We start from the raw sequence: 27657 nt of genomic DNA, 5'->3' as shown, positions 1-27657 counted from the left end.
AATATCTTCTTCATTTGGTCACGTTGAGTCCTCAAAGCAAGTTCTTGATCTTCAATTAATTGTCGTTGAGATTGTAATTCATCATGAAGTTGAGTGTTGGTTTCCTCTTGATTTTGAATGATGCTATTCAACTTTTGAACTTCTAACTCTAGATCACTTGCTCTTTTTTGTGCAATCTCACTTCATTTTGTACAATTTGTCTCTCTGTATTTTTCTTTGTGATTGATATAGTTTCCATACCTTGTGATTGACATGATAAAGAAAAGAATGGCATAATCAAACAGGAGAGTGTTAAATTGAAGAGAAAAGATCAAAACTTTTTAGTGAGTTATGAAATATGTATTTTTAATTATTTATTTCATGATTTCATGGATTTTGATTATAAGATTTTATTTGTTCTTTACCATGTTTAGTAGGAAGTTTTTTTAACTTGATAATATTTTTTTTTTCATTTGATAGGTTTGGAATTGAATAAAAGTTGGATGGATGCAAACTACTGATCGAACAAAATCTATATATGAGAAAGGAGTTCTCGACTTTATTGAATTTGCATTTACCGATCTTAAGGAGAGTTAATACGTTGTCCATGCAAAAAGTGCAACAATAATCTCTTTCGGTCTAAAAGAATCATATATGAGCACTTGATCACAATTGGGATAAAAAGAGATTATTTTATATGGGATCTTCATGGAGAAGTAGCGAAGAAATGTGAAGAAAATGAACACAGCCAATGAAGCATGCCAAGAAAATGAAGATATTGACTCAATCTCATTTATATCCAATGTGTTTGATAAAGAACACGTCTTTTCTTTGGATAGAAAAGACCTAACCCAATCTACAACTGATGAAAATCCAATGATGCCTATGGAAGTTATTAACAATGATGATAAAGAAAGCAATGATGAAAATATTGATTTAAGGATGAAGAAAATGATATTATTGTTGAAGATGATAGTGATGATAATTTATTATTGTTTTATATAATTTTGTAACACAAACTTTGTTATTAGTTATGTTTATTCTATTTATCTATTTATTTTCATCTATGAAAATATTATTTACTTTATATATAGAGAAGGACATAAGAGATAGGGAGATTGAGAAAATAATGTAGGCACCACTTTATATTTTGCATACTAAATCTAAATTTGTAGTGAATATATTATTTACTAATATTAATAAAAAGTATATTTGATTACTTTATATTTTGCTTACTAAATCCAAAACTTTTTATTATATAATTGTAGTAATGAATTTGTGATATGTATCTTTGATCAATTTTAATAAAATTCAATTTGTCACTATTAACTATATTATTAAAAAATAAAAATAATATTGACTAAAATAACATAAATTTAATACTTTTCCACTTATATCAAATTTGTAAAGTATTATTAATTTGTCTATAATAATAAATAATTATTAGTTATACATATTTAATAATTTTTATATCAATTGTATTCTTATTACAAGAAAACTAATTTTATAATGTAATATTTTTTTAACATATGATTTTTTATTTTTTTGAAATATAATTATTGTGACATTTTTTTGTTTTATCATTATTGTGAAAAATATTTGTGATAAATATAAAATTAGTCACAATTAATATGTAAATAGTGACAATATTTTATTTATCGCTATTAATTGCATTTTCACTAAATAAAATAATAACTAAAAAAAGATTTCACATCTAATTTCGTATACATATATATAATTTCTTTTTAAATATAAAATAAATTCATTATATAAATTATTCAGACAAAGATTTTAGTATTTTAATAAATAATAATTATTAATTTACAAATTACTAAGATGTATTTTAATTTTATAATAAACTTAATGTAACATTTTTTCCATGTAAACAAATAAAAAAATTGTCACAACTAATATATTAATAATGATAAAATGTATCCTCAGCACTTTTGTTTGTTACATAAGGTTATATTTCTTCTGGTGACAGAAACCCCTTCTCAATCAATATAAAGAAGTTCTCTCTAGTTGTGAAGTATATAAGGTTTTTTTTATTATTATTATTTTTTTTTTCGAAAAAAAAAATGTAGAAAACTTAGATTAAAGTACATATGTAAATAACAAGGGTGGATCAAAGAGAAGTTTTTAGGTGAGGCAAGTGTACTGCTGAGGGAGGTTCACGTCTAACAATTACTTTCAACCTAAGACTTGAATTCAATTTAAAAATACAATCATAAAATATGCTTATCTAGTTATACGTGTTACTTAATAGTGAAGGTAGTTGAAAACTCTACAATTCTTCTCATATCATTTATTCAGATTCAGATCCAAAATTACATATTTTAAAGTCAACATTAAATTACTTTAAGAAGAACACATACACATGCATGGAAAGTGTTAGCAATCAGACCACAACCCATGCAAGGCCCAAAAGGATTACTACCACACCAGCTTATCTGAAAGACTACATCCCATAAAAATTCACTACGTCAGCTTGCTTCTAGAAGTGCTCTGTCACAACATTTCTTTGCATAGAATAATTTAGTTATTATTTTCTGTTTGGTAGATTCCTTTTCCTACAAATGAGGAGGACCCTCTGATTGTAACTAATTTTAGTTTTATATGGTTATATATAGCCTTTGGAAGGAATGAAGAAAAGGCAGGCTGAAAATCAAATATTTGTTTCTCTCTCCTATCTTTTCTCAGGGGCTCCCTTAGCCATCAATTAAGGACTAAAATACCTAACAATTTGGTGCTTTCATTGAGTACCTCTATCCCATGGCCAACCGCCCTACCAACGTTGAACGATTAGATGATTTGACCGTCAAAGTTGATTCTATCCTAGAACAACTCTCCCTTTTGATGGTTCGCCCACCCTCCCCACCACCACACATTTCCCCTTCAACCCACACCTCCCCCGACAACTTTCGTCGCCCACACATGAAACTTGAAGTTCCCCGATTTGATGGGAATGACGCCCTTGGTTGGATATTTAAAATTTCCCAATTCTTTGATTACCACAATACACCAGAACAGGAACGCCTTCAAGTAGCCTCCTTTTATATGGACGGACCAGCTCTCAGTTGGTACCAGTGGATGTATCGGAATAATCAGATCCAGACTTGGTTCGGGTTCCTCCGTGCCTTGGAAACCCGTTTCGCTCCGTCACTTTATGATGAACCTTCTGGTGCTTTATTCAAGCTCACACAAAAGGGGACAGTCCAACAATATCTCACGGAGTTTGAACGCCTTGCCAATCGCATAGTGGGTTTACCTGCCCCATTTGCCCTGAACTGCTTCATTTCCGGCCTCACACCGGAAATCCGTCGCGAGGTCCAGGCTCTCCGCCCCGCTTCTCTAGATCATGCAACCCAGCTTGCCAAACTGCAAGAAGACAAAATCGAAGAACGTCGACGTTCTTTCCGTCCCAAATCCCAAGTTCCGACCCCCAGCTTACCTACATCTTCCCCAACTGCCACTACCTCCACCCCCCTCCTACCAGCACCCCCACCCTGTGTCAACTTTCGTCGTCTCAGCTCTGACGACATGGCTGCCCGTCGTGAAAAGGGCCTTTGCTATAACTGTGATGAATTATTCACCCCGTCCCACCGATGCAAAGGAAAATTTTTCCTCTTAACTATCGATGATCCCATCGCGGATGATTTCACACCTGACCCTACTTGGGCCCTAACCCCACCTCCTCAGGAGCCCGTTCTCGAGGACACCCCTTCCCAAGTCAGCTTCCATGCCTTCACTGGCGGTATTGGATCATCCACCATACGTCTCCAAGGTCAGATCGGCAACAAACCTGTTTCCATTCTAGTTGACGGTGGCAGTGACCACAATTTCGTTCAGGATCGGGTAGCCAAATTCCTAGATCTCCCTTCAATCCCTTATAACCCCCTGACTGTTATGGTTGGTAGTGGCAACCTCATGCGATGCGATCGTCTCTGTCCTGACGTCAAAATCAAAATTCAGGATCACACCCTCCATGTTAATTTCTACATCCTCCCTTTGAGGGGTGCCGACATCGTCTTGGGCGCGCCCTGGCTTAAGTCTATTGGGCCTGTCCTCATGGACTACACCCAACTCACAATTTCATTTACCTAACAAGGCCAACCAATTACATTACGAGGAATCCAACACAACCGACCCGCCATAATGTCCAACCCACAACTTAAGCGATGCCTCCAAACCAATAGTGCATCTGAACTTTTTACCATACAAGTCCTACCCATAACCACTCCAAATCCCACCAAAATCCCGCCCAACACCACAACCCTACCCCCTGACATCAAAACACTTCTCCTTCGCTTCGATACCCTCTTTCAACCTTCACCATCACTACCCCCTTCTCGCCCAACGGACCACCGTATCCACCTTTTCCCTAACGCCACACCGGTCAACGTTAAGCCTTATCGTTACCCTCATTCCCAGAAATCTGAACTCGAAAAACAAGTTAAAGAATTGCTTGAAAAGTCCATGATCCAACCAAGCACGAGTCCATTTTCTTCACCGGTCCTACTGGTTCGCAAGAAAGACGGGTCTTGGCGTTGTTGTGTAGATTACAGGGCACTTAATGCCGTCACTATCCGTGACCGTTTTCCGATGCCTACCATTGATGAGTTGTTGGACGAGCTTGGTGGTGCAACTTGGTTTTCCAAGCTCGATCTTCGACAAGGCTTCCACCAGATATTGATGCACCCTGATGATATCGCTAAGACCGCCTTTCGTACTCACCATGGACATTATGAATACCGGGTGATGCCGTTTGGTCTCTGTAACGCTCCTTCAACGTTCCAGGCTACCATGAATACCCTCCTCGGCCCCTTTCTCCGTCATTTTGTTGTGGTATTTTTCGATGATATTCTTGTTTATAGTTCATCTCTTCCACAACATGTTTCCCATTTGCAACAGGTATTTCAATGTTTGTTGGACAATCAGTTTTACCTCAAACTTTCTAAATGCTTATTCGCACAAAGGCAACTCGAATATCTGGGCCATATCATTTCCACTGCTGGGGTTCAACCTGACCCTTCCAAAATCCAGGCAGTGCTGACTTGGCCTCCTCCTGCCAATGTCAAGGCTCTCCGTAGCTTCCTCGGTCTTACTGGGTTCTATAGAAAATTTGTCAAAGGATATGCCACTATAGCCTCCCCCCTTACGGCCCTCCTCAGGAAGGATGCCTTTGCCTGGACTCCGGAAGCCCACCATGCTTTTACCACTCTGAAACAAGCTATGACCCAAGCACCCGTACTCGCCCTGCCATATTTCTCTGTACCTTTCATTGTTGACACAGACGCATCTGGAACAGCTATGGGTGTCGTTCTCATGCAACACAATCGGCCAGTGGCATATTTTAATAAATCATTCAGCCCCAAACTTCTACATTCATCCACTTACGTCAGGGAACTACATGCCATTACTTCAGCCGTCAAGAAATGGCGTCAATACCTTTTGGGATACCCATTTGTTATCAATACCGATCACAAGAGCCTCAAAAAGCTTCTGTCTCAAGTTATCCAGACTCCGGAACAGCAACATTACCTCTCTAAACTACTCGGATACGAGTACACAATCCAGTACAAGCCGGGCCCTCACAATGTTGTTGCGGATGGTCTCTCTCGAAGCCCAGATGTCTCCTCTGGTATATGTTATGTCCTTTCCATGCCTAATTTCATTTTTATGGATCAGTTGAGACAATCAGTGGCAACTAGTTCAGCTTACAATACATTACTTTTGCGTATTCAAAATGATCCTGCCACTCTTCCTGACTATACGTTGCATAATGGATTGATTTTATACAAAAATCGTTTATGGTTGGATCCCGGTAATGCCTTCCGCCTCAAGCTTATTGATGAATACCACAGTACTCCAATTGGTGGCCACATGGGCATAACCAAAACTGTTACTCGATTGTTGGCCAATTTTTATTGGGATGGACTCTGTAACGATGTTAAACTTTTCATCCGACACTGTTCTATCTGTCAACAAGTGAAGTCTGATACACACAAACCCGCTGGTCTTTTGCAACCGTTGCCCGTACCTACAGCTGTGTGGGAAGATTTGTCCCTCGATTTTATCACTGGCTTACCGTCTTCTTAAGGCTTCACTGTTATTCTGGTAATCGTAGACCGATTCTCTAAGGGAGTTCATTTGGGACCATTACCAACACAATATTCTGCTTCTAAGGTGGCCCAACTTTTCCTTGATATTATCTGCAAATATCATGGAATACCACGCAGTCTCGTATCTGACCGCGACCCTATCTTCATTAGTAAGTTTTGGCGCGAATTGTTTCGCTTGAGTGGTACTAAACTCCGCATGAGTACATCTTATCACCCAGAAACGGATGGCCAGACGGAGGTCTTTAACAGAGTTTTGGAGCAATACCTTCGTTCCTTTGTCCATTCCAATCCCCACCAGTGGTCCAAGTACTTGGCTTTGGTTGAATGGTCTTATAACACTTCTACTCACTCTTCCACTGGATATTCACCATTTCATATCATTTACGGCAAACCAGCTCCATCTATCCCTCATTACTTATTGGGTTCATCCTCTGTGGAAGCCGTGGACACATTATTAGCGTCACGCCAAACGCTCTTAGCACAATTGCAGCGAAAACTCCTCAAAGCTCAGGCCACTATGAAGCATTATGCTGACACTAAGCGTCGTGATATATCTTATGATGTGGGTGATTTAGTTTATGTCCGTCTTAGGCCATACCGACAACAGTCTCTCTCTGGTTCCACTTATAACAAACTTTCCAAGAGGTTTTATGGACCCTACAAAATTCTTGCCCGAATCGGTACTGTTGCTTATCAATTGGATTTACCACCTAAATCCACAATCCACCCTGTCTTTCACTGTTCATTGCTGAAACGTCATCATGGCCCTATCTTGGACCCCACTCCAATTCCTTCGGAGGCTTTCAACCATCAGCCAATAATTCGTCCCCTCGCAATTCTGGCTACTCGCATGGATAATTCAACAGATCCCCCGACCAAAATGGTCCTTGTTCAATGGTTCGGACTATCACCAGACGATACTAGTTGGGAAGAATGGGCACAACTCAGGTCTGATTATCACCTTGAGGACAAGGTGATTTTTCCAGAGGTGGACATTGTTAGCAATCAGACCACAACCCATGCAAGGCCCAAAAGGATTACTACCACACCAGCCTATCTGAAAGACTACATCCCATAAAAATTCACTACGTCAGCTTGCTTCTAGAAGTGCTCTGTCACAACATTTCTTTGCATAGAATAATTTAGTTATTATTTTCTGTTTGGTAGATTCCTTTTCCTACAAATGAGGAGGACCCTCTGATTGTAACTAATTTTAGTTTTATATGGTTATATATAGCCTTTGGAAGGAATGAAGAAAAGGCAGGCTGAAAATCAAATATCTGTTTCTCTCTCCTATCTTTTCTCAGGGGCTACTTTAGCCATCAATTAAGGACTAAAATACCTAACAGAAAGCTTCTTCCTTTTCATTCTCATCACAAGCTACAAACAAAACCAAAGATCTCCATGGACAAAACAATACACATTGCAGTTATTCCTGGTCTAGGTTTCTCCCATTTAGCTCCCATTCTCAATTTCTCCAAACTACTTGTTCAGCTTCATCCCCATTTTCATGTCACCTTCATCGTTCCCTCACTTGGCTCTCTCCCAAATGCCTCAAAGGCCATTCTTCAAACTCTTCCTCCAAACATCAACCCCATTTTTCTTCCACCAGTTAACCACAACGACCAGCCACAAGGGACTCCACTAGAACCCCAAATTCATCTCGCAATCACTCGCTCCATGCAATCCATTCGTCACACTCTAAAGTCCATAACTTCCAACACATTGATTCTTTCGCCGCTGAAGCAATAGGTTTCGCTCGGGAGTTCAACATGTTGTGCTACATTTACTTCCCTTGCTCAGTCACCACACTCTCCACCTACCTCTACATGGTAAAGTTGGACGAGGAAACATCATGTGAGTACAAAGATCTGCCACAGCCTGTCCAAGTACCAGGTTGTGTTCCATTTCATGGTCGGGATCTATGTTCCGTAGCACAAGATCGGAGTGCTCTCCCATACAAACTCTTTCTACAACGTGTTAAATGTATCCCTCTTGTTGATGGAGTCCTTGTTAATAGCTTCCTGGAAATGGAAACAGGTCCAATCAGAGCATTCGAAGATGAGGAAAGGGGTTACCCTCCTTTGTATCCTGTTGGACCAATTGTTCAAACTGGGACAGCCACACACTACAAGAAAATAAGGGATTAGCGTCGGCCAAAAACGGACACTAAGGAGCTAAAGCCGACACAAATTCAAATGTATTGTCGGTTCAGTGTCGGATAGAGAACCACGAAAAAACCACCGAAGCTAATTCAAGATGTGTCGGCCAACGGACACTAATTTGAGTCTGCAATAGCGTCGTCCAGCTGACATAAATGAATAGCATTAGCGTGGGTTAGCCAACGCAAAACAATAAAAAAATATAATAAAACATTAATAATAGCGTGGGTTAGAGAACGTTAAGAGCAAATATTATTTTAAAATATTCGGACGAAGTGTGGGCTGACCGACGCAAAATATAAAAGATATTCTAAGGGAGTGTGGGCTAGCCGACACTAAACACATATGGTTGGCACGTGATCGATGTCTATTCTTCATACCATTATTCATCCAAAACATATTCTATCTTTTAAATGCTCCTGTTTCATCTTATACAAACACTTATACTTTATATTCAAATTCATATATCTACAAATCTAAACTACCCAAAGGATCATTATATAAGATTCACAACAAAACTGCAATGGCAACCATTTTCTAAAACTTTGATTCATGCTTTCCCATTCAATTTCCTCCCAGAAAAGATAGAGGATTATGGGTTGTACATTATTAACAAATAAGACATGCATGCCTATATATTCTATGAATGAAAGATTTTAAGTACCAAAATCTATGCATGGCTTAATAATGAAACTCAAGATTTCGGAAAAATACAACCGTGTGTGGTTCTGACATTTTAGAATCACATTTTGAAGGCTAGGAAGGTTATAAAGTTTTGGTGTGTGGTATTTCTTATCCTTCACCTTTTTAGGGGAAACCAATATACTAGAGGCCTATTCTTGGAGTCCTAAAAGAGTCTAAGTCCTAACTGCAGTGTTTTGTTTTCAATTTTATTCACAACTTGTTAACATTTTTTTTGTTCACTCAGAGTATCAGATCAAATAAGATTAGATTTGATTAATCAAAACTAATGATTTTTTAATAATGTTTGTTAACAAAACACCTGCCTTCACTTAACCATACAATTTGAAATTCTTGATGCCAAGAGAAATCAAGAAATCCAACAATAAACCCAGCCCTTAAAAGCATGCCACCATTCCCACATACATTTACATCAATCAATAATCAATAAACCTATGCAAATATATATCAGGGGTTAGGAAGTTACCAAGTTATTTCACAGACCACTGTAATGATGCCAAAAGGGACCAACTTCCTCACCCTTGTGGTCTACACCAAAAACACCACTCCAACATTGCAGGACCACCATTCCAACACTGCAGAAACCTATGCCAAGAGAAATCAAGTAATTTAACAACTGAAATTAGTTTCAGATTAAATCCCAAACACAACATACGGTTCTTCAACATAACATACAACAACAAAAAAACCAACCCTTAAAATGCAACCATTCACATATGCATAAACATCAATCAATAAACCCACATATCATCAATAAACCTATGCAAATATATTAGGAGTTTGTGGAGTTACCAAGTTGTTTCATAGACCACTAGAATGCCAGAAAAAGGGACCAACTTCTTCACTCTTGTTGTTTACACCACAACCACCGCTCCAACATTGCAGTGCCACCGCTCCAACACTATAACGACCTTGTTTTTTCAGTTGGTCTCCCACCACCACGCCTTCACTTGGGAAGATCAAAACATCTGCAAAACAGGGCATTCAATGGGGGCTTAATCAGTTGGAAAAACCAATTTCTTCAATTGATAAACCTAATCAAATATGAGTTATTGAAACTCACTAGCTCATTTCACTATGAACGTGAGAAAACTTCGAAGCCACCAACACTCTTTCGGTGTCCACCAGCCACCACCTCCAACATCGAAGCCACGAACACGAACCCACCACGTCTTCAGGGCGAAAACTCGATAGCTCCATCGCGTCTTCAGCGCCGAACCCACCACATCTTCAAAAACAACGCCTTCACTTTGACTTTGATATCTCAAGCTCCACGTCTTTAGGGCAAAAGTGAGTATTTGGGCTGAGAGCAAATTGAAGAAGAAAGGCAACTCTATCGGTTTGCGAATTGGTCAATGATACTTTGTGGAGAGGGATTAGATGGCAACAAATGAAAATTGAGAGAGAGGAAGAGTTAAGCGCGAGAGATGAACTTGAAAATGAAAATGAAGAGGGAAGTTGAAAATGAAATTGGGAAAGTGAAATTGTCAGCTACTTCTTTCTCTTGGCGTCGGCCATCCGACACATACGATATAAAATAATAGCTTTTAGAATTAGGGCAATCCATCTCACAATGAAATAAATATTTTTTTCTTTTTTAATATTATATTGTGTCGGCTAACCGACCTCTATATTTATAAAATTAATACTATTTTTTGTTCTGTCTCACATTACTTTAATTTTTTATTTATTTCTCTTCATATTGCGTCGGTTAGCGGACAAACAAAATTTTGTTATATTTTTTTAGGATAATGATATTCCAACAAAAATTTTTGACAAGGTTTTGACATAGCTTACGTGGCAGCAGTTTTTTTAATTTTTAATAACTGAAAATCTTTGTTCGCACGTGCAGCTGAGAGGGAAAGAAAAATGAGATTAAATGTCCTTTAGAGAGAGAAAGAGAAGAGAAAAAAGGGGAGAGGTTCGTTCCACAGTGAGAAGTGAAGAGAGAGAAGGTGGAAATACCAACTTGCGACCGGAGTTAGAAAGTGAAGAGATAAAAGGGGGAAAGTGAGGCCTGGGTGGTTTCGAACTCAGAAAGTCAAGACAGAGAAGGGGGAAAGTGAGATTCCGACAACCATTTGGGTTGGTGGTGGTGGTGGGTCGTTATCTGGCAATGCGAGAGTGAGAAGAAGTGGTCGACGATAAGGAATTCGTCAGCCCAAGCGTACAATCGACCCTTTGGCGGAGCCCATTTAATTTGTTTAAGCCAAAGGTAACGTTTTTCGGTCGTATTACGCAGAGGATGTGTATGTGGTTGTTTGGTGTTCTTTTCAAAGATAAACTTCATTCAAAAGCGGGGAGTTATGCATACGTAAGTGGGGAGTAGAGTTTAACTTTTGCAACACTGCTACAATATGGAAGAAAAACTATTCTTAAGTAGCCTCTTCGAACCGTTGACCATGTAGTTGATAGATCACGACGTCTAATTGCCCAATTTAAATTGAATGATCGGAATTAGGTGGATTTAATATGGCCACACAACTGCATAAACAGCTGAGGCCGATGTGGGGAGTAAGGAAGGAGTACGTGGGGAGTTGAAGCAAAGTTTTCTCAACAAAGGTGCAGGACATAGAAAAAAACCTAAGTAAAATGTCGTCAAGCCTTATTCCTATTTCATTCGTAAACAAATAAATTCCTTGGCGTGACTCAAGCGTTAGTCATTTTCAAATAATTTAATTTAATGTGACTGGACCCTCACAGAACCCCAAACATATACTGCATTCAAAAGCGGGGAGTTATGCGTACGTAAGTGGGGAGTAGAGTTTAACTTTTGCAACACTGCTACAATATGGAAGAAAAACTATTCTTAAGTAGCCTCTTCGAACCGTTGACCATGTAGTTGATAAATCACGACGTCTAATTGCCCAATTTAAATTGAATGATCGGAATTAGGTGGATTTAATATGGCCAAACAACTGCATAAACAACTGAGGCCGATGTGGGGAGTAAGGAAGTAGTACGTGGGGAGTTGAAGCAAAGTTTTCTCAACAAAGGTGCAGGACATAGAAAAAAACCTAAGTAAAATGTCGTCAAGCCTTATTCCTATTTCATTCGTTTACAAATAAATTCCTTGGCGTGACTCAAGCGTTAGCCATTTTCAAATAATTTTATTTAAATACCTCATTCATATTTCATGCTTTAAGAAAATAAATATTTGTCATCATCGAACTAAAAAGGGGAGTTACTCACCCGTATGTAGGGAGTACAGTTCGACTATTTCAATAGTGCTTCCACGTTGAATCAAAATTATTCTTTAATCGCCTGAGTCGACCAATGGCCATCATGTAAGTGAACAATGAAGTCAATCACCAAGTCCAGTACAGTAATTAACATTGCATTCGTTTAATTTTGTGCATTGTCAACTACATAAACCGCTAAAAAACATTTCACGCATATATGGGCACTTATGCATACATATGTGGGGAGTAATGGCAAACCTTTTTAACAAAACTGCAGAAAACGTTAACACAATTACTAAAATGTGTAAACACATGATTTGTGTTTCATTTTTCCCAACAAATTTTCCCGTGTATTATCCATTCCAAATGAAGTAATTTGTTTGGATGTAGACTTAGTACATGCAACATTCAAACCTCTGATGGTAAGTGGGGAGTTAGGTGTAACTACTTGTGGAGTGAAGTTGAAATTAATCAGTATTGTACAATGAATTAAAAGTTGTTAAATACGTCTACAATATTGAATTCTGTCACACATATGCTGCATACATTAACTGGGGACTAAATCAGTACTATGTGGGGGACTAGTGCTACCTTTTCCTATTTGCACTGCAATAACTAAAAAACATTTCAACCTGCTGTTGTAACCTGACATACAATTGCCAAAGGGTCGATTGTACGCTTGGGCTGACGAATTCCTTGTCGTCGACCACTTCTTCTCACTCTCGCATTGCCTGATAACGACCCACCACCACCACCAACCCAAATGGTTGCCGGAATCTCACTTTCCCCCTTCTCTGTCTTGACTTTCTCAGTTCGAAACCACCCAGGCCTCACTTTCCCCCTTTTATCTCTTCACTTTCTAACTTCGGCCGCCCCACCCAGGCCTCACTTTCCCCCTTTTATCTCTTCACTTTCTAACTCCGGCCGCAAGTTGGTATTTCCACCTTCTCTCTCTTCACTTCTCATTGCGGAACGAACCTCCTCCCTTTTTTCTCTTCTCTTTCTCTCTCTAAAGGACATTTAATCTCATTTTTCTTTCCCTCTCAACTGCACGTGCGAACAAAGATTTTCAGTTATTAAAAATTAAAAAAACTGCTGCCACGTAAGCTGTGTCAAAACCTTGTCAAAAAATTTTGTTAGAATATCATTATCCATTTTTTTAATATCTGTACCTTCCCCAGTACCACGCTAATATTAGACTAATTTAATTCTTTTATTATTATTTTAAAAATCAAATAGAAGCGTCATTTAGCCGACACTTATGCAAGATAAAATAGTGTCCCATCACCCTTGCTAAGAAAATGATATCATTTTTTATTTAATTTTTTGTTCATGTTGATCAATTAGCGTCCCTAAGCGGATGCTAATGTAAAAATTTTGCGTGAACTAACCAACGCTAAGCCTGATATCTTATTTTGTCTATTTTGTGTCCGTTCTGGGTCATTTTTATGGACTCTAATAGCTTCCAAAAATAAGCCGACGGTAATATTTGGACTCTAACTCAATATATTCTGGTAGTGACAGCTGCTTCGACAACTGGGTTGGAGTGTCTGACATGGTTGGACAAACAACAAGATGGTTCGGTTCTGTATGTTTGTTTTGGGAGTGGTGGAACACTGTCGCAAGAGCAAATGAAAGAGCTGGCATATGGTTTGGAGTTGAGTAAGCACAAGTTCTTATGGGCTGTGAGAGCACCGAATGATGTCGTAAATGCTGGTTATCTTGTTGGAGAAAGAGATGCAGAGCCATTGGAGTTCTTGCCAAGTGGGTTCTTGGAGAGGACAAAAGAACAAGGTATGGTTGTTCCTTCATGGGTACCCCAGAGTGAAATCCTAGGGCATGGTTCAGTTGGTGGGTTTTTGAGTCACTGTGGGTGGAATTCAACGCTGGAGAGTGTGGTGCATGGTGTGCCACTCATCACGTGGCCACTGTTTGCAGAGCAGAGAATGAATGCGGTTTTGATGAGTGAGGGTTTGAAAGTGGGAGTGAGGCGAAGAGTGAGTGAAAATGGGTTGGTGGAAAGGGTGGAAGTTGTTGAGATGATAAAGTGTTTGATGGAAGAAGAAGAAGGAAGAGAAATGAGGAAGAGAATGAAGGAGTTGAAAGAAGATGCTGCTAATGCTATCAAAGAAGATGGATCTTCTACCAAAACCCTTTCTCAGTTAGCATTCATGTGAAAAAGTTTGGCCTGCGAAAACAGGTTTTGCTGAATGCTTTTGGATCTTTGCTTTGTTACTTCTTATGTTTAGTTTTGCTTTGTAATGAATGACACCGATAGTTTTGCTTTGATGATTCATATTTCATATTCATGAATTCTTTCTCCATTATTAATTATCTTGGTATGATGAAATATAAAATATCAATTAATCTTAAGAAAATTATGAGTTCGTTTGCTAATTGATATATATTTTTTTTAATATAATAATCGATCAAGTTTATAATTCATTATATAATCAGTTATCCTATTAAAATATGATATTCATAAAATTCACAATTAATTAATTATCTAAAGCAATTTAAAGAACTGCATTTTTTTTCAAATTAATAATCGGTTGTGATTAATGATAATCTGTTATAATTATTAAAAATAGTTTCTATAATTATTAAAAATAATTTCTAAATTACCATAAAAATATTAATAATTGATTATATTTAAACATAATTTTTAATATCAATAAGCAATTTCAAACTGCTTTAAAAAAACCTTTCGAGTTTTTTAAGAACACTTTTCAATAATTTTATACAGAACTTACTGATTTTCTAAAAAAAAAAATTCTTAGAGTACATTACACATTATATTTTCTTTTCTTGTTGACAAAAAGAAGTGTTCAATATTCATCAAAAATACAATCATGTTATATTTTTTTTTTTCAATTGTAAATTTGTTTTATTCTTATTAATATTTCACTTTTTCTTCTGTATGTTGTATTGATAACTTTGCATGTGCTTGAGTCGTAGGTACACAAAGGAAGAATTTTCATTATTTTGTAAATATTCAAATAGTATTTTAAGGAATGATTTGTATTTTTTGTTATAGTTACGGAAGAGTTCGCTACAAAAAATATTAATTTTAACGATTTATCAACATAAGTTATGATAATCTCTAGTAAGAAATACGTGTACTTTCTCAAACCCCTATATGTGTCAATGTTTTTCTGTAATAAATTGCAATAAATTTTCACATATTCTAATTTTCCACTTCAGTTCCACTTTCTCTCTTTTCTTATTTTTTGTACATTCATTATCGTTGTACTCGAATACCTTAGAATTATTCTAACTCTCTTTGAATCTTCATCTCTCAGTCCCAAGAAAAATTTTGGATGCTTAATTTCCCTTTTCATATAGTGGGGCTTCCAATTGGAAATTGTTTTCCTTTTTTCCTCTTTGGTTTCTCAGTATTTCTTTTCACTTTTCCAATTTCTCACGCTCTAGATCACTTTTTTGCCTAACTTTTAGTGGGTTGTTTGTATTTCTAAAAATATTTGTTCTCCTATATGGTGCGTTTTTCTTTCGATCAAACTTCTTACTGCTTTCAGAAGATCCACTAGAATGGGTTTACTCTACTACCAAACCTCAACTCAACAACACTAATCAAGGGTCATGAACATTTAGATCCACCCATTTTTGATACTATAATGAAATCAATTTCCTAGCAAATATACTAGGTAATTATATAGTACAAGTGTTGTATCTAAATGGATTTGAAAGAATACACAATGTTTAGAACGTCTTTGATATGAATAAAACAATGTTTGAGTTGTATAAAAATGTATTGTAACAGATTTTAAATAAAATATTTGATTTCAATATGATAAAGATGTGTTGAGATTACATTTCACCACTTATCTCTCTCTTGTACTAATTCAGTTTTGATTCCTCTACATGTAATTATTCATATCCTGAGAGTGCTCTTAAGTGTAATTCCAGATTGATTCCTAGCATCTAGAGCCTAAGATCATCAAACTCCAGTATGATTTTTTAGTGATTGTTTGAACGAATCACTTACTTTAAGTTCAGGACTCTATAAGCAATTAAAGCCTTAGATATATTCCTAGAATCTAAAAGTAGGAAGAAAATTAGTTGGACCACAACTTAACCAATGCCCACTCTATCCCAAGCCAGTGAAATAAGATTGGTGATCAATTCATCCAACAACATGTACAAACTAATTCATAAACATGTAAATAAAAGCATACTTAGATAAATAAAATAATACGAGTACAAGAGAGTTCAAAGGGTTACATTAAACCTCAATATAAGAGAGATTAGCTCCTCATGGTGGTTGTAAAGAATACATATAACTTGGGTAGTCATAGCTCTCTTACGCTCTCAAAAAGATATACGATAAATATATAGAAGGATCTTTACAAAGTTCATGGATTAACCTAATTCTCTCTCTAAGATTTCATCTAAAAAGCTATACCAAAAGGCTCTCTCAAAATAGAGTTGCAACTTTATTTTTATAAACTGTCCAGGGTGGTGCTCAGTTACACTTTTGTGGCTCAATAACATATGTTTTCCTTCCATATGTGAGTCTGCTTTGCAGCCCAACCATGCTCATGATGCTCAACTCCTGAAGTAACTTCTCTGGAAAGGAGTATCCATGACTCAACTGCAAGTTTGGTGTTTGAAGTTTTCTACTCATGAAGATTTGCTTTATGTGGCTCAATGCCATTTTTACCACTTAATCACGTCAATTCAGTTTAGCCCAATTTTACAATATTTTTAGTCTAAATCTAACTCTATTGATTTTGAAAAAGAAATGAAAAATGTAATATAACTAGAAAGAGACCTTGCTTAATTGTCTTTTAATTGGAGATTATTTCATATATTAATTCTTTGATAACTAAAACCTTAGTAGTTAATGTTAGAGACCAATTTACTTTTTAAGTCACAATTCAATTATAATTTTTTATTTATAATAGAGACTACTTTAGATACAAATATTTTTTAATATATAAATTTGTATCTAAATTAATTATTTTAGCGACTAATTATTTTTAGACTCTAAATTTAATTATTATTTAATGACCTTTTGTAATGTATTTTTATAAATTCAAATAAATTAAATTTTCAACAATACTATAAAGTAAATGACTTCAATAAAATTTTATCTAGCCAAGTAACTATAGTATTACTTTATTAATATAAAATTTTCTATACTATAAAATTTTCGACACAAGTAAGAATGAATTCAATACTATAAAGTACCTATAAAGTAATATTTAGCCAAGTAATATTGTGTCGAAAATTTTTTGTGTGCAATAAGGACAATGATAGGAGCATAGCATATCATATATAAAAATGGATCTATCAAATAAGATAGACCCGACATGTCGGGTTATTTGGGACGTGCATGATGTAAAAAAACAAAAAGGAAACAACAATGATGATATAAACTTCTTGGTAGTAACCATTGTCGTATATGAGGTTTTCTATATTCTCCATGTGACACCAAAAACAAAAGGAAACAAACTAATAAGTAAAAACCACTCAATTCTATAGCTGTAAAACAGATATTAATTTATTTATCATGTTGTTTGGTTGTAAAAAAAAAAAAAAAAACAAGGTGATGCAATTTTTTTTCTTAATCGTATATATCTTCAATTCTTGGTATAATCTTCTGATCTGCGTGCATGGCAAAAGCAACGCACATAGCAGTGATTCCCAGTGCAGGGTTCAGCCATTTCGTCCCCATTATCAACTTCTCAAAGCTTCTGGTGAACCTTCACCCTCACATTCACCTCACATGCATCATTCCAATACTAGGCTCTCTCCCAGATGCTGCAAAACCCATTCTCCAAACCCTTCCACCAAGAATCTCCACCATTTTTCTTCCGCCGGTGAGCCTCCGTCACCTTCCTCAGGGGGTTCCGGTGGTGCTGCAGATCCAGCACGCCATGACTCTCTCCATGCCCTCCATCCACCACACGCTCAGCTCCATCACCTCCAACACCCCCCACGTGGCCATGGTGGTTGACACCTTCGCACATGAGGCGCTTCATTTTGCTCAAGAGTTCAACATGTTGTCCTACGTTTACTTCCCCTCCGCCGCAACCACTCTCTGCACGCACTTCTACTTGCCCACGCTCGACAGAGAAACGTTCTGCGAGTACAGAGATCTGCCTCACCCCATCACAGTACCAGGGTGCGTGCCCTTTCATGGCAGGGATCTCTATGCTCAAGCACAGGATCGAAAGAGTGAGTTCTACAAAATGTCTCTTAAACGCTACGAATCCTACCGTTTTGTTGATGGAATCTTCATCAACAGCTTCCTGGAATTGGAGACAGGTAAATGCAAATTTATTCTCTTCTGATTCAATTTACTAAAAGGGTCAATTGCAAACTATTTCTGATTTTTTTTTCTGGAAACAGGTCCAATCAGAGCATTCAAAGATGAGGAAAGGGGTTACCCTCCTCTGTATCCTGTTGGACCAATTGTTCAAACTGGGACAGCTACAGCTGATTCGACAACTGGGTTGGAGTGTCTGACATGGTTGGACAAACAACAAGATGGTTCGGTTCTGTATGTTTGTTTTGGGAGTGGTGGAACACTGTCGCAAGAGCAAATGAATGAGCTGGCACATGGTTTGGAGTTGAGCAAGCACAAGTTTTTGTGGGTTGTGAGAGCACCAAGTCATGAGGCCAATGCTGGTTATCTTGGTGGAGAAAAAGATGCGGACCCATTGGAGTTCTTGCCAAGTGGGTTCTTGGAGAGGACCAAAGAACAAGGTATGGTTGTTCCTTCATGGGCACCCCAGATTGAGATCCTAGGGCATGGTTCAGTTGGTGGGTTTTTGAGTCACTGTGGGTGGAATTCGACGCTGGAGAGTGTGGTGCATGGTGTGCCACTCATCACGTGGCCACTGTTTGCAGAGCAGAGAATGAATGCGGTTGTGATGAGTGAGGGTTTGAAAGTGGGAGTGAGGGCAAGAGTGAGTGAAGATGGGTTGGTGGAAAGGGTGGAAATTGTTGAGATGATAAAGTGTTTGATGGAAGAAGAAGAAGGAAGAGAAATGAGGAAGAGAGTGAAGGAGTTGAAAGAAGCTGCCACAAATGCTCTCAAACCAGATGGGGCTGCTACCACGATCCTTTCTCAGGTGGCACACAAGTGGAAAGTTTTGGCAGAGCAAAAGATAAGTTTCGATTAAATGGTTTGGTATGTTCTTTATTAAATAAATTTGTAGTATAGGAAAGACATGCTGAAATTTTCTTCCTTATTCCATGAAGAAAAAAAAAAAATATATATATATATATATATATATATATATATATATATATATATATATATATATATATATATATATATATATAACTTTTTGGATTAGCTAGTTGAGTAGTCATCCGAATATAGGAGGGAAAAGGAAAAGATTTTGGATTATCTTATCTAGTAAAAAGTGACGGTTAACTTACATATCCGTTCATGGAAAATAGGGTTTTTTGCAATGTGGAGTGTTATTTGATTTTCACAATAGAGGTGAAACAGAGAGTATTCAATATTGAGAGAGGAGAAAATATCTTTAATCCATATTAATTCTTGAGTTGTTTTAGTCATTGATCGATACTCAACTTCAGTTAAAAAGGCAGAAACTGTTTGTTATTTATGAGTTTTCCAAGAAATTGGAGTATTACCAAGCTTAATGACAACTTTAACAAAATCTAGACTATGAAATACATATCAAAAGACCACAATTCAAAAAATAGAAAAGCACTAACAAGAAATAAGAACCAAATAAACATAAAAAATGTAAAAAGTAACTTTGGAATTTTTTTTAGCATAAGATCGTCACAAACTCCTATTACAATATGGCACTTTGCCACATCAGCTGCAACTAGCATACAAGTTTCAAACTTTCGTCCACAAAATCCATACCAAGCACAAACCAAATCTTTCCGGAACGAAATACAGCAAACCCTAAGTTTAAAATAAAAACATAAAATACATGATGATTTAATAAGTAAAACTATACCAAGTTGACCCGATAGTGACATTACAAATAGAAAATAAAAAATAAAAAACCAACCATATAACCTTTGATACTTACCTTCACACACCCAGAAGAAACTCAACCCATTCAAAAACTAAGAATGGCAAGATGGGTACCTAGCAAAACAAAGAAGAAACTCAATCCAAAAACTAAAAATACATAGAATCTAAATGAAGAGTTAAGCCAAAAACTAAGAATGGCAAGGATGGGTATATTTTGGAACAAAGCAGAAGAAGAAGAATTAATTTGGATGTTATTATTACACACATAAAAAAAAAAAAAAAAAAAACTTCTTTACGAACGGAAAAGACAAAAACTAAATCAAGACGAAAACCAAATCAAGAAAACCTAATTTGATTAAGAAGATGTAGAGGAAGAACCTTTGATGATGAAGAATAATAAGGCCTTCGATGAAGAAATCATTGTCCGATCAAAGGTTGAACCTTCCAACACTAGTACAAAATTTGCTTTTTATACCTATATATTATATCAGTTTAAATCTTATCAGATATGGAAAAAGAACTTCTTTTTCTATATTTGAATACTAATAAATAAATAAATAAATAATTTTTTTTAGGTGGGTTGGTGAGCCAACCCACTTAACCCACCAACCCGTAGTGGGTTGAGCCGGGTTACAAAATTTCTAGCTCACCATAAAGTGAGCTGGATTGGGTTCACTCATTTTCAACCCGGCTCGTGGTGAGCCAACCCGTGTGAGTCGGGTTGACTCACTTTGACATGTCTAAAAAGAAGTAAGTGCAATCTTATAAATGATATAAGTTCTTTTATACATGTTGAATCTATAAGGGGAATAGATAGTGATCTACTAGCATTTTTTTGACATTGGAGAAGAATTATTATACATGTTAGAAGCTAGAACAAGCATAAACAGTAGTAACATTTTTGGACTGTTCTACATTATAACAGTATAGAATATTTTCTCTGACACTTTGCGCTTCCGACTCACGTTTCGCACTTCACACTCCTTTTGCTCCTCCAAACTTGGTGCTCTCCTTCTTTTGTTCCTTCTCCATTTACTCGCCACATTGGGATCTCATCTAATTCGTCTGTTGTCGTTGAAGTCTTATCGCGTTCGTCGTTTGCTATGACAAGATCGAACCTTCTATATTGTCTGTATCTATATCGATGCTAGAACTGGTATAAAAAATCTTTTTTAACCGGTATAAAAAGCCTATTTTACATTAGTGCAACCTTCAATCGTCAAAATCATCTTCGATTGCCCTCTGCTTTCCATGTTCGACGATGCTTTCATGTTAGCCTTCAACCTTTCAACATAGGGTGCATAAGAAAATGGAAAGGAAAACAAGATTAAAAACCCTAGGGCAAGGGTGGCAAGAAAGAAGATAGTGAGATTGAATAAATGAAAAGAATAAGATTGAAAGAGGGGAATATGTTGATAATGGGAAAAAGATCATAAAACAAACCAGTAGAGAAAATGGAAAAGATGAATACAAGAAGGAGAAAGGTTGAAGGATGGTTCCCTGTCATCCAATACGTAAATCAAAATTGAAATTAAAGGGTTGGAAAAGCGGGAAAGCACACAAATAACGGGAAAAACCCATTGGCTTTATTCTGGAAAAAAAATTACAAACCAAAACAAAGGGTTCAGTGCGTAATTTCCCAAACACCAACTTTAGGAGACCAAAAAGATAAAAAAACAAACAAACAAAAGGACACATGTAAGCATTTCAGACATGGATGTTTGGGTAATATCCCTAGTAGTTTGTTTTCTTAGTTTTTAAGTAGATATGTATTTTTTTTTGTTAGATATGTCTTTAGTCCCTTAACTTTCACTAAAAATTTGAATTAGTCCTTCTTCGAAACTTTGACCCAATTTAGTTTTTCAACTTTAGAAATGCATGAAGTCCTTTGAATTACGAATTTAGTCATTTTAACCAAATTTTGTTAAGTTTATTTAAAGTTTCAAACATGTTTCTCAGCTACATTGAAGTGGAAATGTGTCAAACGGTATAAACAACTCAAATGCTATCATGAAATGCAATTGAAACGTCAAATAAACTTCACAAAATTTGGTTAAAATGACTAAATTCACACATTTTTGAAATTGGAGGACTAAATTGCACAAATTTTTTGAAGAGAGACTAATTCTAATTTTTATTGAAAGTTAAAGATCAAATCATATTTAACTTTTTTTTCAAATCTAAAGTTGTTATTGTTAAATAACATCATCTTGTAAAATTGAAACTTAGACATAATATTATGATATTTTTGGTGTATTTTAAATATAAAAACTTATATTTTTTTAATCTTTAGTATTAGTAATTATATTTATCTAATATTATTTTCTATAATATCTTATTATCGTTATTATTTTCAATTCATTTGCCTATTTAATCATTAAATCTCACTACTAAAAAAACTTCTGCCAATTTTGTTTTGAATTTTTTTTGTAGGAAATACTTATAAATTTTGTTATGAAAAACAATTTGTAGGAAATTGCTATCAATTTTTTTGTAAAATATTTTGTATAAAACACTTTTTGCAACAAGTTTTGTAGGAAATACTTGCGAATTTTATAATTTTGTAGAAAATAATTACTCACGAAGGAATTACTTGCAAATTAAAATTCTTAGAAAAATTAACAGGAAAAAGTCTTTTCTTGCAATTTTTTTAACAAATTTGCAAGAAAATTTCCATGTAATATATGAGAATTTTAAGTAGTGTCTTGAATGACGGTCTTTAACAAATATAATGATTTCAAAATTTAGGATTTTATAATAAGAATTCGCAAGAAAATTCCTATGTAATAAGAGAATTTTTAGTAGTATTTTGAATGATGGTCTACTTAACAAATATAATGTTTTCAAGACTTAGGTTTTTATATCTTCTTGGTAACATGAACAAAAACAAAATATTGAAAATGTTATTAATTATTTTCTTCAAAATTAAAAATAGAAATACACTAAATTATAGAAACTAGAATTATATTTTAATTTTAATAAAGTATTACGATATAATCACCTAAGGGCCTAAACATGATTAATTATGTTTAAATTTTGTATTGATATTCTTGATTTTTATTATAATGAAGATAAGAAAACTTTTCTTTTTCACTAAGGATATTTTCTTAATTTTATCTCATTAATTACTTTAAATATTTGCATGTTGGTCTACTTTTTTTCTTTTTTTAGTGTCACTTGGTACTTTTATCGCCAAGTTATTTTTTAATTAGAAGATAACATTTATTATTCATATCATTCGTTATTCTTAATTTAACTATAGATATTATATTTACTTATTTTTACAAAACTAGACAAAATTAACAACATTTTTAATAAAATTTAAAAAATTATTATAACAATAAGAAGAAGAAAAAAACTATCAAACTTATATAATAAAATAAGTAATCAAAATAATAATTAAAAATATTAATGATAACATAAATATTTAATTTTTTGTATACTTTTACTTATATCATTTATTTCAAAATATTTTTACTTCTCACTTTTTTTTCACACTTTCAGTGTCTATTTTCTAATCCAAATAAAACATTATTTTGTTTATATAATGATAATATGGTATGGTTGCCTATATATAACACTTATGATTCATATTTTTTGCTGATGACATCATTTTTAGTATTTGTATTTTTATCCTGAAAATCATATTAACTACTTGCTAAACTCAAAATTAGTTCAGTATTTGATTTATTTAAACCATGCAAAGTTATTTTTTTAAAAATAATAAAATGTTATTTTAATATTTTTTTCTTAAAAATGAAAAGTATTAATCTTTTTTCCATTCTTAAAAAAATGTGAGTTGTCTTGAATGGAGAAGTCTTGGTAGAAAGGCCACACACATCTGACATTGAAAGCAACAAATGACTCCAAAAAGCTAACAGGCCCAAATCATAAACCATTCAAAATAGAAATACAACCAATCACTTTATAACCATGTTATGTCTTCTATTTATCTGCTAGGAAAGACCAACATAATTTTGTTTTAATGAACGAAATATGTGCTCACTTAGTTTAATCGTTACGTCTATCCATTAAATTTTAATTTGCTAATATTAACTGCAAACTAAAATTTAGAGTTAAATATATTTTTAGTCCCTTAATTTTCAGTAAAATTTAGAATTAGTTTTCTTTTAAAACTTTGGTCTAATTTAATCCTCGAACTTCAAAGATACGTAAATTTAGTTTTTCTTTAACTAAAATTTGTTAAGTTGATTTCACGTTTCAAACGCGTTTCATGATAATATTAAATTGTTTATCTTATTTGACACATTTTCACTACAATATTAAGTGAGAAATGTGTTTGAAACGTCAAATAAACTTAACAAAATATGGTTAAAAGGATTAAATCCACTACTTTCTAAAGATGGAGGACTAAATTGGTTTAAAGTTTTGAAAAAGGGACTAATTCCAATTTTCACCAAAAGTTAAAGGAAAAAAAATTTAGACCTAAAATTTATTGTACCTTCATTCTAGTCTAAAATTGTATATTTTATAAAATTATTAAACTATATTATAATTGTAAATTGTACTTTATTAGATATGGGTAAGATATTATTAAACATTGTTAGTTATAATATTATGTTTTAGTTTTAAATGAAATAGGCTTAGGCTCATTTTTTTGCATTTTTTTAATTTATAAATATATATATATATATATATATATATATATATATATATATATGCTCAACACAATTTTTTTCTATTTTATTATAAAATGGTATATCTAGAGTAAGGGTTACTTTTTTCCTTTTCGATGAACCTACTATTCGTTAGTGTTAATTATTTTTTTCTGGAAATTGTTATTTCTGGCATATAATTAATTGTAGTCATCCCTACCCAAGGTTTGGCCAGAGTTAATCCCAACTAAAGGTTTGCTCGAGTATTCCTTCAAGGAGGGTCATCATGACTCATACCTGAACAAGGGTCAGGCTAAGCCGACCTTGACTAAACGTCGATTGAGTTGACACTGGTCAAAATTCAATCGAGTTGGTCCCGTATGAGGGTTGACCTGAGACGGCATTAACTGAAGGTTGACTGAGTCAGTCCCTGTCGAAATTTGGTTGAGTCAGCCCAGCCTGAAATATGGCCTAGGCAACCCAACCCGAAATTCAATTGAGTCGGATTGGGTTCAAATTCGGTTGAGTCAATCCCAACCACAATGTGGCCCAACCAGCCTCGACTGAATGTCGGGTGAGTCAGTCTTGGTTGATATATATGGAAACATTTATTCAATATGTATTGTTACACCTAGGGATGACAAGAATATCTGTGTCCGTCAGTATCCACAGATAAAATCTATGACGGATAGTTGGTACCCGCGGGTATTTATTACCCACGGGTAGTGTGTAACGGATATTTTAATATTCGCTTATAAGCGGATCGGGTGCAGGTATCATACTATCCATACTTGCATGTACCCGTTACCTGTAAAAAAATAAAATTTGTTTTATTAAGTTAAATTTAATTAAAATTAAAATTAAAATTTAATTTAATTTAATTTGTATTTATATTTTATTTTACATTTTCTTGTAATTTTATTTAATTTTAATTTTAAATATTTATAAAATATATATTTTTTAAAATATTTGCAGTTATCCACGAGTATCCACGGATTTTAAAATACCCGCGTATTTTTAAAATGGATACCCGCGCAGGTAGTAGGGTGGGTAGCGAGTGAATTTTTTTGTTGCGGGTCGAGTTGTGAATAGGCACTATCCATACCCAATTGACCTGTTGCCATCCCTAGTTCCACCCATCTAATCATTATATGGATAGACTGATCTTAATGTGCATTAAGACTCGTTTAATCAAATAATTAATAAAGTCATCTAATGTATTAATAGACTATCTAATATGTGTATGAATAGACTCGTCTAATCAATGTATGAGCAAAAATTGTGACTAAATTGGGAAAATAAAAATACAAGAACTAAATTGAGAATGAGAAAATGACACATAGCATACCAGTGACATGTGACACTGTCACTGTCACATCACACTGTCACTGTCACGTGGCACGATGTTAGCTTGCTGCATGACAATTTTTTATTTTTTTAATCAGAAAATAAATAAATAAATAAAAAAATAAAATAAAAAATAAAATAAAATAAAATAAATTTTAAAAATTTTAAAAAGATCAAAATATTCAGAACCTGACACATGACATCTCCTTAATGCTATTACTACACCATTAATGAAAAAAACTTTATTGCATCAAATTTTTCAAAATAGGAACCAAATTGAGATAAATGAAAATAGAGACCAAATAAATATTTTTTCTATGAAAATGGAGACCAAAGACATAATTTAACCTAAATAAAATTATGCAAAATAAAAAATAATGGAACATGCATTTGTATATTTTTATTAACAAAAAAAAAAGTATAAGACGATTTAATAAACTAATATGAACACACTTAGATAGTTAATAGGTATAAAATCTTCAATTTGGTTTTGTGGAAATATAAAACACTCTCAATTTAATCATTAAAAAAGCACAAAAATATGATTTCGTATACATATATATAATATAAACTAACTTATAAATTAAATATTTTTTATTTTTTTGTCTACCTATAGCATATATATTTTCTTAACATTTTTATAATTTTATTGTTTTTCAAATGCTTTGTTTTCTTATCTTAAATTCATTTAATGTTTCGAGTGTAACATTTTTTTAGACATCATTTTGAGTTGATTATAGTTACATTGAACTATAGTTACATTAATTGAACTCTACACTTCTATGGTCTCATTTTGAATATATAATTTGCTAATTTGAACTCTTGTGCTATTTTTTATGATTTTTAGAAATTGATGTAGGTTTATTGAGAAATTGCAAAGAATAACATGTGGATTAGTTTCTTTTCTTATATTAGCTGACAGAGACTTCATTAGAGTTCAAATTACGTTCAATTAGCTTCATTCATTCAGAGGTTGTATGAAGCTTTTCGTGTACTAAAAATAGAACGTTTTTGCATTATGAAAAGATTATTTCTCAAATTCAAGACCAATTTAAAATTAAAATATTTTCGATGTAATTTAATTTTTAAAATCGTGGTTCATCAGTTTTCATTTTCTGAAGTTTCTTTATTACTCTTTACTATTACTAAAAATAGAAAATTCATGTAATTTAAAATTTCACAATTTATAGAAAATTTATATTCTTTGTCCTTTACAATTTTTTCTTCTTTGATCTTTTTTCGTTATCAACTTATTTATTCACTTTTCAATAACAAGTAATAACAATGAATTGGATCAGATAGGAGAAAGAAGACAAATTAATAATACCAAGAAAACTATCGTACAGTGATCAATTTTATGATAAAAAATTATATTCAGAGATCGATTTAAAAATCAATTTTTAATTATAAACTAATTTAGACATCAATTCTTTTGGTACTTGGTAACTAATGTTATAGTTACCAATTTTAGAAACCAATTCATGATAAAAATTATTTTAGTTATCAATTTAGAAATCAATTATAATTTTTTGAAACTATTTTAGTTATCAATATATT

At 34.3% G+C, this 27657-nt stretch overlaps 1 protein-coding gene and 1 pseudogene across 1 annotated transcript; both read left to right on the top strand.

Annotated features, from left to right (window-relative positions):
• Positions 1–7455: 7455 nt before the first annotated feature.
• Positions 7456–14450, top strand: LOC114167201 (hydroquinone glucosyltransferase-like; annotated as a pseudogene).
• A 3292-nt stretch (positions 14451–17742) lies between these two features.
• LOC146881991 (hydroquinone glucosyltransferase-like) lies at positions 17743–19593 on the top strand. Its single transcript, XM_085667700.1, has 2 exons — positions 17743–18438; positions 18523–19593. Exons 1-2 carry the CDS (start codon positions 17784–17786, stop codon positions 19296–19298), a joined length of 1431 nt encoding a protein of 476 aa, XP_085523826.1. The 5' UTR covers positions 17743–17783; the 3' UTR covers positions 19299–19593.
• Positions 19594–27657: the final 8064 nt, after the last annotated feature.

Source organism: Vigna unguiculata, chromosome 10 (assembly GCF_037176805.1).
Source record: "Vigna unguiculata cultivar grain cowpea cultivar isolate G323 ecotype 2 chromosome 10, ASM3717680v1, whole genome shotgun sequence".
Lineage (NCBI taxonomy): Eukaryota > Viridiplantae > Streptophyta > Magnoliopsida > Fabales > Fabaceae > Vigna > Vigna unguiculata.
The sequence above is the reverse complement of the archived record's forward strand: the minus strand, read 5'-3'. Positions and strand labels throughout refer to the sequence as shown.

Excerpts from the sequence above, each read along its gene's own strand:
- LOC146881991 (XM_085667700.1), top strand. The coding sequence starts at position 17,784 with ATGGCAAAAGCAACGCACATAGCAGTGATTCCCAGTGCAGGGTTCAGC. Across the intron at positions 18,439-18,522 it reads CTTCCTGGAATTGGAGACAG|GTCCAATCAGAGCATTCAAA; the intron begins GTAAATGCAAAT and ends TTCTGGAAACAG.